Source organism: Scyliorhinus canicula, chromosome 18, assembly GCF_902713615.1.
Source record: "Scyliorhinus canicula chromosome 18, sScyCan1.1, whole genome shotgun sequence".
Lineage (NCBI taxonomy): Eukaryota > Metazoa > Chordata > Chondrichthyes > Carcharhiniformes > Scyliorhinidae > Scyliorhinus > Scyliorhinus canicula.
Window position 1 is genome coordinate 99,305,373 of NC_052163.1, and position 13,031 is coordinate 99,318,403.

Sequence of the window (13,031 nt, forward strand, 5' to 3'; positions counted from 1 at the left end):
TGTGTGGGGAGCTGTGAACCAGCAGGGAGGCAGTGTGTAGGGAGCTGTTAGCCAGCAGGAAGGCAGTGTGTAGGGAGCTGTAAACCAATGGGGAGGCAGTGTGTGGGGAGCTGTGAACCAGCAGGAAGGCAGTGTGTGGGAAGCTGTGAACCAGCAGGGAGGCAGTGTCTGGGGATCTGTAAATGAGCAGGGAGGCAGTGTGTGGGGAGCTGTGAACCAGCGGGGAGGCAGTGTGTAGGGAGCTGTTAGCCAGTGGGGAGGCAGTGTGTGGGGACCTGTGAACCAGCAGGGAGGCAGTGTGTAGGGAGCTGTTAGCCAGCAGGAAGGCAGTGTGTAGGGAGCTGTAAACCAGTGGGGAGGCAGTGTGTGGGGAGCTGTAAATGAGCAGGGAGGCAGTGTGTGGGGAGCTGTGAACCAGCGGGGAGGCAGTGTGTGGGGAGCTGTAAATGAGCAGGGAGGCAGTGTGTGGGGAGCTGTGAACCAGCGGGGAGGCAGTGTGTGGGGAGCTGTAAATGAGCAGGGAGGCAGTGTGTAGGGAGCTGTGAACTAGCGGGGAGGCAGTGTGTGGGGAGCTGTAAATGAGCAGGGAGGCAGTGTGTGGGGAGCTGTGAACCAGCGGGGAGGCAGTGTGTGGGGAGCTGTAAATGAGCAGGGAGGCAGTGTGTAGGGAGCTGTTAGCCATCGGGGAGGCAGTGTGTAGGGAGCTGTTAGCCAGCGGGGTGGCAGTGCGTGTGGAGCTGTGAACCAGTAGGGAGTTAGTGCTTGAGGTATTGTAGTCCATAATGGTCAATGTAATCACTAAAGAAAGGATAAATTAGTGTTTAATCAAAGTGTGTGACACTGAGTCAGTTGTTTCACAAAGCTATCCATATTTCCTTGAATTTGTTGGCAGGCTCTTGATTTATACTGGTTGCTGGATTGATTGAGAAGGTTATTGATGAGACACTACATTTTTGACTAGTCACTGTATCAACCTTGTGTAGATTTTACTGGTTTTTGTATTTGATCTTTTTAATAAATGTTTACAAATGTTTATATTTAACTCGAGCATTAACCATTTCTGGATTCTAATGATGATCTCCTTTCCATCCAGGCCTGCACGTTACTGCTGATGGTTCTCTTTGTTTATGATATTTTCTTTGTCTTCATTACACCGTTCCTCACTCGGGTAAGCTGAAAACTAACTTCATATTGCCCACAGATACCTTCATCTTTAAGTAGCAAAAATAAATGACAGTGGAAAGTTATCGCTCTGTTTATTTTTAAGTGAGATTTCTCTGATTTATATTTCAGCAATGTCAATACAATTGATCGCAGTTAATCAGTGGTGTTCAGGAGCCAGAGTTTGGGGTCACCAACTTTTTTAAAAATTACCACGTAATGGAACCAATTGCAAGATGATTGGATGTTGCAGTTGGCTTCCTACTTCTGCCATATAGGATCTAATCACTGCTCAGATCAATGGAATAAAAGTCTCCTCCTTCAGCTGGCTGTAAGGATTCTGTATGGCATGAGTTCAGACAATCTTGCTCCGTCTCCAGTGGGCAAGCTGGGAGCAGAGTTTTGGGTGGCAATTACATGTGATGTTTGTGGAAATCAGTCCTTTCTATTTGGCAGCCAAGCCATATGTTGTGGGGGGGGGGGGGGAAGAGAAATGCTTTGTTGTTTTCACATTTAAAAAAAATGTGACTAACTCAACTCCTCATTAATCCCTTTTAATCAATCTGATTGAGAAATATGAAGAAAAACGTTTTGAAAATAATGCCAACACCTTTTGCCCCAATTTGAATCCTAGCAGTCACCAGTTAAAAGCATTCTGCAATAATTGAGAATTTTGTTTTGCTCCAGACTTAATAATAATAATCTTTCATTGTCACAAGTATGAAGTTACTGTGAAAAGCCCCTAGGCGCCACATTCCTGCCCTGTTCGGGTAAGCTGGTACGGGAATTGAACCCGTGCTGCTGGCCTTGTTCTGCATCACAAACCAGCTGCCTAGCCCACTGAGCTAGACTTGAAGAAAATGACTGGGAAAATCCTGTGTAAAGAGGAATAAAGTAACTTAGCAGTTTAAATCATGAGCAGGGTAGTTCTGGGTGAAGCGAGTGCTTGTAAACTATTGGGAACGGAGTAGAAAATAATATTGCCTCATTCTGTGATTTATTCACCTAGTTTTTCAAGGCCTCCAAAGGGCTTTAATATTATTTTGAAGTTAAGCTGTGTTCCTGAAGAGTGACGAGTTTCTGTGTGTTTCAGAGTGGGGAGAGCATCATGGTGGAAGTAGCTGCTGGTCCTTCTGATTTCTCCACTCATGAAAAGGTACAACTGAAAATAGATCTTCGAACACTGCTTGTTAAAATCTGCAGTAGTTCCATCAGCGAGTTATGAAAATTCTCAATAAACTTTTTGCAATTTCTTCTATTCCATTCTCTCTTCTTTTTGGTAGCCCTATAACCTGCTCTATTGTACCTGCTTACCATTGACCTGCTCTTCCAAAACTAGTGTGTTTTTCCTTTTTTCCGCCTCGGAAGTGCTTTGTAGTATCATGGAATGCTGTACAAATATAAGTTGTTGAGGCTCAGTTAGAGCTGAGAACTGATGTGGTGGGGATCATACCTTTGGGAACCTCCATCCTCCTGCCTGATGCTTTTGCCACGTGGCTCCTGTATTTTGCTGTCCTAATCTTTTATTCTTTGGTTCAAGTATTAAATCCATTTGTAGCTTGAGGCCCAGAAATTCCACTCCTTTTTGAGGAGCTTGAAGTGGAGCTGAGTTTCAACCACATTGAACCACACCAATTCCCCACAGGCACTTTTCCTGCTCCCAACTACAATTTGGAGGCATTCCTGGGCTAGACTGGAATTCTGCAACACAGAATAGATAGGTCTAGCAGTTTCCTCAGGAAGATCTAGTTGCCGTCCTGGTTACAAGCAGGAACTGGATTTTAACTCATCTCAAATAGATTTCTGTTTGATTCTTCACCTGCCAGGTAGGGGAAGAGGAGGAGTGAAAAATTAACCTGGCACATTCAGAACTCTGGCTCTACCTTTTAATAGCAGGGTGGCATCCAGATATTATCACTGCGTGGGCAGCCATTGCTCTGCTACATGTTTGGGAACTCTCCTCTGATATAATGATGACCGTATCCCTGGAATTTGAAGTTCATCCTAATGTAGTTCTGGCAGTGTTGATACTTCTATCATTGGATTTTTGGTTCTAAAGTTTGCCCTGCAGTTTCACCTCCGTTCTGACTTGTTGCTGAGTTTGGTTTTGTGGGACCTACCCTCTGGTTGTTCACCCAGATTGGCATTATTTATGTATGAACCTGGGAATGAATGTTGGCTTGCTGTCCGGATTGCACACTATATCAAAGTTGAACTTGCTCCTATTTTAGCGTTTCATTTACTGCTCTCACATACATTTCCAAATAGAGGTCATTGCAAAGCAACTGCGTTAAGGCATCATGACCTGTCCTGCTCTGTAACTCGGGAGGGCTGAGATCAACTGCTGCCCTGGCTAGGAGCAACTAACTTAAAAAAATTAATTCATGGCATGTGGGTGTCGCTAACTTGACCAGGGTTTATTACCTATCCTTAATAGTCCTTGAACTGAATGGCTTGCTCAGGCATTTAAGAGTCAGCCACATTGCTTTTACATTCACATGTAGGCAAGGCCATACCAGGTCAGGGTGGCAAAGTTCCTTACCCAAAAAACATCAGTGGACCAGATGGGTTTTATGACCATCGACAATGATTTCATGGTCATCGTTGGGCTTGCGATTCCAGCACAGACAATAATCAAACATGTGACTTTCCTGGTCCAAGTGTCTCAGCTACTCACTGGATAAATATGTTCAGCCACTGCAGAGCTGATGGCTCAGCGTATTTCACAATGAGTTTCGATGTTCAGATTGAGTAAACAAGCTAGTTTCAAAAGATTTTACAGTTCATTAATTTTGAGTTTGTAAGATCTTGTGCTGCATACTTTATACTTGCCAGCCATTAAGTGTTATTTAAGTTTCTCAAGCATATTTGCCCTAGGACAGGTTCCTCAACAATTTAATTGATGTTTTGAGGAAATGGATAGATTAAAAAGGACATCTTATTAGTCATAGGATATTCAGATTTAGCAGGATAATTCTATAACCATTGAGATTCACCCCAAATCTGTTTGCCCAACCAGATACTAATATGTGGCCAAGAAAATCAAAGCAGATCAAACTTTCTTCTGTGCTTCAGTCGAATAAAATATTTGCAATCTTGTTGAGACTTTTCCTCTTGTCCTCAGCTCCCAATGGTACTAAAGGTGCCCCGGTTGAATTCTTCACCTCTGGCATTGTGTGACAGGCCGTTCTCTCTCCTTGGCTTTGGTGATGTCTTAATACCAGGTAAACAAATTCTCACAATTGTAATCTGCTTTAGTCCTTAACCCTGGAACTGGTTGTCCTCAAATATTTGGTTAATAAAATACAGAAAACCAGTTAAATTTCTCTTCCACAAATTTTGGATTTGCTGCAAAGTGGTGGTCTTCCAAAATAGGGCAACCATCTAATATGTATTCCCCTGGTTACATACAGAAACAATATAGCTCTTTGCAGGGCCTCAGATACCAAAAGAATGGCGGCCCCTAATGGTACCTATATAAATTTTATGCTTATTGGTTTGAGTTGAATTGAAAAATGCTGTTCCCCAACCACTTGGGGATAAGACCATTATGGAGGGCCTTCATTTTGATTGTCACCATAAATTGCAGTTTTCTCCTCGCTCCCTTAAAAAATGTAAGTACAGTGATACTTCTCTGTTTTCCTTTCAGGAATGTTGGTAGCATACTGTCACAGGTTTGACATTCAGGTGCAGACCTCAAGAATCTACTTTGTGGCTTGCACGATTGGTAAGTGCCACATTATTTTTGACATGGCAACAAAACGGTGGAGTAGAAACTTCACCAATAAATATATAATCTAAAAATTAAGAATTTTTCTGTGGAGGAAAGTAGTGGGGAAATTGGACTAATTCTATATTTCAGAGTTGACACACATATGATGAGCTGTATCGCCGCCTTCTGTGCTGTAAGATTTGATGATTCTATAAGTGGAAGCCACTGATGCACTATTACTATCGAACAATTTTGCTGATGATTGCACAATGTTCATTGGCAATTGTGGTTCCTCAGATACTGAAACAGTCCTTGTCCATTTATCCCAAGACCAAGAGAACGGTGAGGCTTGGGCTGATAAGTGGCAAGTTACATTCATGCTACACAAGTGCCAGGAAATTCCCACCTCCAACAACCGAGAATTTAACCATCTTCCCTTCTGATTCAGTGGTATTGTTGAATCCCCCACTACAACAACCTGGGAGTAATTATTGACCAGAAACTAAACTGGACCAAACATATAAATATAGTGGTTACAAGAGCAGATTAGAAGCTGGAATTCTGTACTGAATAACTCCCCTCCCTCCTGACCCGCAAAAGCCTGTCCACCGTCTACATGGCAACGTTTGGCATCTAATGGAATGCTTGCTACTAGCCTGGATGAGTGCAGCTCCAACAATGTTGAAAATGAAATGAAAATCGCTTATTGTCACAAGTAGGCTTCAAATGAAGTTACTGTGAAAAGCCCCTAGTCGCCACCTTCCGGCGCCTGTTTGGGGAGCCTGTTTGATGCCATTCAGGAAAAAGTCTGCTTGATTGGCACCCCATCCACCACCTTCAACATTCACTCCACCACTGACGCAGAGTGGCAGCAGTGTGTACAATCTACAGAATGCACTGCAGCAACTTTGCAAGGCTTCTTCAACAGCACCTTCCAAATCCATAACCTCTCCCACCTAGAAGGACATGTCAGCACCACCTTCAAGTTCCCCTTCTAAGCCACACACCATCCTGACTTGGAAATATATCATTGTTCCTTTACTGTTGCTGGGTCAAAATCGTGGAACTCCCTCCATAACAGCACCATGTGTGTTTGTACACCACATGGACTGCTGCAGTTCAAGAAGCTCACCAGCACTTTCTCAAAGACAATTAGGGATGGGCAATAAATGCTGGCCTAGCCAGCGGTGCCCATATAGAAACATAGAATACACGAAAAACATTTCTCAGTATGTTACCTTTCGACCTGTAATGATTTGAAAAGGTAGAATTGAGGAAGTGAATTAGCTTTCCAGTAATTTTGTGCTGCTGGTGCTTTTCTCAGCTGGGTTATTTAGTTTCAGGTTTAACAGCTGGAGCTGCACAGTTGAGAGTTAAATACAATTAAGACACACTATATGTTGTGTACAGAAATATTTGAAACTTGATTAAAATGATAGATACTTGGTAGAAAATTGTGGCATTTTTCTTTTAATGTTGGACATATGAAATATATATGAAAAATAACACAATTAGTTTAATCTCAATGACCATACTATACCACACCTCCCACTGGAGGCAAAATAAACCAGGAATGCAGAAAATGCTGTAATTAACAGCAACGCCATTAGCTCCTGAAAGACAAAAGATAGATTAATGTTTCAGTGTAGACTGTCGAAACTATCAGAGGTTTGAGAAGATCCTTTATATCTGATCAATCCTGCGCCTGGGGCAGGTAGAGATAAAAGGTATTCAAGGCTGTGTCCCTATTAATTACTTCTGTAGGAGGCAGGTAATGGATTTAATGGCCTTTAATAATAGCTTTTACGATGTTGGCGAGAATTGAAGGCTTTGGAAAGACCAAAGTGGTGAATCAGGCATGCCTCTAAAATCGATGGGGAAACAATAAGCTGAGAGTTTCAAAAATAAAAACCAGAGCCAGGGCCTGAATTTGATGGTTAATGTTCACAGAAGAAACCTGTACAATGTCCAGGAGGGAAATGAGAAAGTTTTTAAATTAGTGCAATTTAACATTAAATGCATTCAGTTGAAAGTGACTGAGTACTGTACACGTGGTGTGATTTTTCTTGTTTCTACATATACTTTTTATGTTTATACAAGTGTTTGTTGTATATTGAAGTCTTTTTTCTTTTCCATAGCCTATGGCATCGGACTTCTCATTACCTTTGTTGCCCTGGCACTGATGCAGACGGGTCAGCCAGCGCTTCTTTACCTGGTCCCATGCACTCTGATCACTAGCATTAGTGTGGCTTGCTGGCGCAAAGAGGTGGCGATGTTCTGGAACGGAAGTGGATTTGCGGTGAATACCAGTTTGATATGAGTGCATAGAAGATTTTATTTTTCAAAAATATAACAAAGTTGAGTAGATTTGCGGTTCTTCATCATGCTGGTCTAGCTTGGGACTGGTGTGAAGTTTGATAACAGGGTTTAACCATGTTATTTTGGGGTTTCCTGAAACCTTCATATCAACCTAGAAGAAAAGCATTTCTGATTAAATATCTCACCGTTAAACAGTGTCTGATTCAATGGCCGATTGACACTTTTATGAAGGAAACACAAATTGGAGACTGGGTTATGAAATTTTGCTATGTTGTTGCTAATTTTGTGCTGATCAAGCCAAAGGACCCGAATGCTGGCGAGTGAGCACTTCTTTTGCTTTTATCTCCCATTACCAGCTTTAAGAACTACTCCCAGATGGGTACATTGTGGATCAGATGGAGAGTAAAATCCCCTCTGTTACTCCAAGAAGCACAGCTCTAGCTTGTAAAATCTCCCTACTTGTCCTAAACTCTAACCTTTAAAGGAACGTGCCTCATAATACTTTTCCATCATCAACAATAGATATTATTGGTTGAGCAGACTTATTTTTGTTGTAACTTGAATATAAATGGTTTGCTTTAATTCATTTTTCATCTTCAATTTTTCTAAAATGCAATTGTGAAAACTCTTGCTGATGGAGTTTTGTTTCAAATGTTGTTGCTATGGTTAATTTTTGGGGCTGTCTGTATTACATTTTTATCAGACTTTGTGGCTTTTTCTATTGCTGCGACCTGCCTGTGGACAGTCTGCTGCTGTTAGGTGTTTCCATTTTGTGTCCATCTGTTGTCAAATGATTGAGTAGTGAAGAACCTCCTTGGTGAGAAAATTGAGAGGATCTTCTTGGGGTTAAGTTAGATACGAGATGTCACACATGACAGACACGGCAATCTGGTAGCAGAAATAAGAGGGTTTGCATTGCTTCGAAGCACTTACACAACCACTACCAAAACCTTTCGCAAGGGATTAGGATGCTTCCCACTTGGCTCCAACTAATCCTAATGGTATTCCTAGCTGATCAAGCAATGGGAAGCGGCTTCATAGTTTTAGCTGGTCGAACCATACTTGCATTCTGTGAACACTTGGATTTCCTTTAAACCTCAGCCCTGCCAACCTGCAATTAAGCTTCCTGGGCCTATTTGAATGGAATGTCTTCCAATAGGATGAGTATGGATTCCCTATTGTTGTAGAAGGTACCCTGCGGGTGGCAATGAATTTCTAAATAGTTTGGCTGGGAGATCAGTTTTTGGGTTTTGCGTGTGTTGATCAGAAAAACCTACTGGGCATGCCCAAGGTTTCATAGTTCACTTTCAAGCAATTTTATAGTTTTGTATTCAAATGCTTTCAGTATACCCCATTTTCATACTTCTGTGCACCAGTTGACTCCAGAATGTGGATCCTACTTGGTTACAGCCCAATTGGGGCAGCTAGACTGTAAAAGCTCACTCAACTGATCGTTTATTATGTGTGAAACAAATCCTTATGTGTCTGGCTGAATGTTCCCTCCCCTCGGTCACTGAGGCCAGCCCTAGTACTGCACTGTGCCCCTGCCTGATTGAATATGAATTTAGAGTGCAGCTCTTAGTCCTAGTCTCCTGCAATTATAATTCAACATTCCCGAGAGTTTATGTTGTTTTAAAAAGTAAATCTAGAATACACAATTTTTTTTTTCCAATTAAGGGCCAATCCACCTACCCTGCACATCTTTGGCTTGTGGGGGTGAAACCCACACGGGCACCGGAGAATGTGCAAACTCCACACAGACAGTGACCCAGGGCCGGGATCGAACCCAGGTCCTCAGCGCCGTAGGCAGCACTGCTAACCACTGTGTCACTATGCTGCCTGGAATTTATGCTTTTTTAAAAAATAATTAAATTCATTTACAGGATGTGGGCGTCGCTGGTTAGGCCAGCATTTATTACCCAGCCCTAGTTGCCCTTCAGAAGGTGTGGTGAGTTGCCTTCTCGAACCACTGTGGTCCTTGAGGTGCAGGTACACCCACAGTGCTGTTAGGGAGGAAGTTCCATGATTTTGACCCCAGTGCCAGTGAAGGAACAGCGACATATTTCCAAGTGAGGGTGGTGAATGGCTTGGAGGGGAACCTCTAGGTGGTGGGGTTCCAAGGTATCTGCTGTTCTTGTCCTTCTAGATGGTAGTGGTCATGGGTTTGGAAGATGCTGCCTAAGAAACCTTGGTGAGTTCCTGCACTGCATCTTGTACATGGTACACACAGCTGCCATTTTTTGCCGGTGGTGGAGGGTTTGAATGTTTGTGGAAGGGATGCCAATCAAGCGGGCTGCTTTCTCCTGGATGGTGTCAAGCTTCTTGAGTGATGTTTGGAAGCTGCACTCATCCAGGCAAGTGGAGAGTATTCCATTACACTCCTGACTTGTGCCTTGTAGATGGCACAAGCCATGCTGCAAGACAATTTTTAGTAGATCAGTGACAGACTCTTAAACCTTTTTTTGATTGCTGAAAAATGTAGGGGACTGTTAATAGGGAAGGAGGTGAATCTTACGAGTAGTTTCAGGTTTTGTGCAGGAACCTCTTGGTGGTACAGTTTCAGAGACCGTGGGTATTTGTCTCAGTCAGTCTCCTCTGCTGAGGGGTGTGTTGAATGAAGAAAAAAGGAGCTTTATTTAAAAGTTCATCTTGTGTGATAAAAATAATCTTTCTTTTTAAACCAAATTTCAGACCAGTTCACATGATGCCGCCTTGTGTGTTGCTTCACCACCATCAACTAAATCCAAGCTGGTAAGTCTGCCTGAAGTAATTCAAACCAAGAGAATCAAAAACAATTCTCCAACAATTGTTAAGAATTAATGTATTGGTGGCATACACTTTTAAGCAGAGTGCAATATCCCTTATGTTCGCGCTCCATAGCCGAGTGCTGCATAACATAAAGTGGCTCAGTTTTTTCTTTAATTCTCTGGGATTTGGGTGTCGCTGACAGGGCTAGCATTTCTTTTCTACCCCTAATTGCCCTTGAACTGAGTGGCTTGCTAAGAGTCAACCACATTGCTGTGGCCTGGTGTTACAAGTAGACTAGACCATGTAAGGACGGCAGATTTCCTTCCCTTAAGGCTTTTAGTGAACCGGGTGGGGTTTTACAATTGATGATAGCTGGAATGGTCAGATTCAGAATTATGAATGATGATTTCAGCAGTGGATTAGCTGAGGCATGGGCAACGTTGGGTGATAGTGCAGAAATGGAAACAGGCAGTGTTAATGATGGCACCAATGAAGTACATTTCTTTCTGAACTGTAGTCACAGTTGTAATGCACTGAAATCAATTGCAGTGCCCCAATTACTGCCCTAGATCACACCAGCCAATGTGGCATACATCAGGGCTTTGATCAAAGTCACCTGGTCTGTACAGCTTAAAACAATAAGACAATACATTTACTCATGGAGCCATGAAGGGGATTAAACTATAACTTTGGTTTGGTGCGGGAGCAGTGATTGTCCTGTGAAGAGTGATCCACAATTGCACATCTGATCACGGTTATTTGATTTTGAATTGTACCATACTGACCCATTACTTTTCCTTATTTGAATGTTGCAGCCAATATCTGCGGCTCCTGACATCTGTGCACAGCCTTCAAACAAGTCAACTCCAACTACTCCCCACCATGAGGAGGAAGCCGTGACCGATCCACCAGCAGGATTCACAGAATCCACCAATGAAATTGAATCTCGTGAGAACTTCCTGCCAAAAGACAGAACCAGCCAGTCATAATGCTGATAATGTACTTGTATACAATTTTAAAATATGCTCATAGAGGGTTTATATAAAACGGGATAGATCTCTATTGCACGTGTAAACTGAACCATAGTGGGATGCCAATTGAGTACATTTTTACCTACTGCAGCTCCCAAAGCATCAAGGCCAGATTTGCAGTGTCCTTCTCCTATCATATCCGAACTCCCAAATTATCAGGGCGATGTATGCAACCACCCCAACTCAAACTATCCTTGCACCCAAACTATGACAGCCAGTTGTACAGTGGCCACCCCCTCCCTATATCTATCACATTATTTGCACTTCCTCATCATCAGGGCCAGCTATACGAATGACCTTTGTTCTCAAACTGTTTATGCCAGCAATGCAGTGATCCTCATTCTTAGAAGAGCTCCTATGTTTGTAGTTAAGGATGATTTGTTAGAAAAAAAAACTTGTAATGCCACATTCCAAGACCCTTTTGAGTATTATCACTTCAACCAGTAACATACAGACTTACAAGTCATTGTGCAAATGTTTATAGCGCTACCGTCCACTTTTATTCCTCCTAAATGACAAACAGCTGAACCATAAGAAGGTTTTGTGAGGCAGAACAATTTCTCCTTTGTAAAGAGTACATTTAGTGAGGATATCCTCAAAATATTACGGCAGACTCCCAAATAACAATGTCTTGTATGTTGTACATTTCTAGCTGATGTCTCAGTCTGCCTGAGGCCATCACTGCACAATTTATTGGGTAGATAGGGAGTTTAGAATTCAGTAATCAGTCATGTAATCTTTTAGATAGCACCTAAACCAGTGTGTCTGACAGTGTTTGGGTTTCAAATGACAGAAGCTATGCACCTAAGCGTCATGTTTATGACACCAGCAAAGTCGGAATGTGCAGGACTGGTAAGACCTTTTGGTCCATCTAGCCTGGCCCAGATTTGATAAATAGAACATTGAATAACTCAAGACAAGTGTAGAACTTGATAGGCTAAGCTACCATTACCACCTTACAGGCATTTTTTTTTTATCATGCCAAGATGTGTGGACTCTTGCTGGGCATCATCTTATGATTGCTAGTCACCCTCGAGTCTCTTATCCAAGTGACCATTTCTCAAAGTGTGTAATTCATGAAAGATGTGCCCTGTTGGCAGGTTCTTGGCTCTTGCTGATGCTTCATCCTGAGCTATTTTCTTGGCAGTTTTTCTCTTTTTTAAAAAATATTTTTTATTGGAATTGTTTGAAAAATATATAGCAACAGAACACTAATAATAATAACAATAATAAACACTCCCGGCACCCGTACCAACGCATGTAACAACCCCCCCCCCCCCAACCCCCCAAACCCAATAAACAACAAAATAAATTAACAATAAGCAAATTAACTTAAACAATACCCCCCTGAGACCCTTTTCCCCCCCTCCCCCCAGGGTTGCTGCTGCTGCTGACCTAGTTCCTTATCGTTGAGCCAGAAAGTCGAGGAAAGGCTGCCACCTCCTAAAGAACCCTTGTACCGACCCCCTCAGGGCGAATTTGACCCTCTCCAGCTTAATGAATCCCGCCATGTCATTGATCCAGGTCTCCGCGCTCGGAGGTCTCGCACCTTTCCACTGCAGCAAGATCTTCCGCCGGGCTACTAGGGACGCAAAGGCCAAAACATCGGCCTCTTTCGCCTCCTGCACTGCCGGCTCCACCCCAACCCCAAATATCGCGAGTCCCCAGCCTGGCTTGACCCTGGACCCTACCACCCTAGACACAGTCCTCGCCACCCCCTGCCAGAATTCCCCCAGTGCCGGGCATGCCCAAAACATATGGGCATGGTTCGCTGGGCTCCCCGAACACCTAATGCACCTGTCCTCACCCCCATAAAACTTGCTCATTCTCGTCCCGGACATATGAGCCCTGTGCAGTACCTTGAACTGGATGAGGCTAAGCCTCGCACATGAAGAGGAGGAGTTCACTCTCTCCAGGGCGTCCGCCCATGTCCCCTCCTCAATCTGCTCCCCCAGATCCACTTCCCACTTAGTCTTCAGCTCCTCTACCGATGCCTCCTCCACCTCTTGCATCACCTGGTAGATGTCAGACACCTTCCAATCCCCGACCCACTCCCCCGA

At 43.2% G+C, this 13,031-nt stretch overlaps 1 protein-coding gene across 1 annotated transcript in view; it reads left to right on the forward strand.

Moving 5' to 3' along the window:
- sppl2 (signal peptide peptidase-like 2) overlaps positions 1-12,289 on the forward strand; it is a gene marked incomplete at its 5' end in the record, with an annotated part of 52,578 nt that extends 40,289 nt beyond the window's left edge. The window contains 7 exons of the mRNA XM_038776564.1: positions 1,094-1,168; positions 2,255-2,317; positions 4,286-4,385; positions 4,811-4,888; positions 7,012-7,172; positions 9,884-9,943; positions 10,756-12,289. Coding sequence (XP_038632492.1) covers positions 1,094-1,168; positions 2,255-2,317; positions 4,286-4,385; positions 4,811-4,888; positions 7,012-7,172; positions 9,884-9,943; positions 10,756-10,929 — 711 coding nt within the window. The remainder of the gene's footprint in view (positions 1-1,093; positions 1,169-2,254; positions 2,318-4,285; positions 4,386-4,810; positions 4,889-7,011; positions 7,173-9,883; positions 9,944-10,755) is intronic.
- Positions 12,290-13,031: the final 742 nt, after the last annotated feature.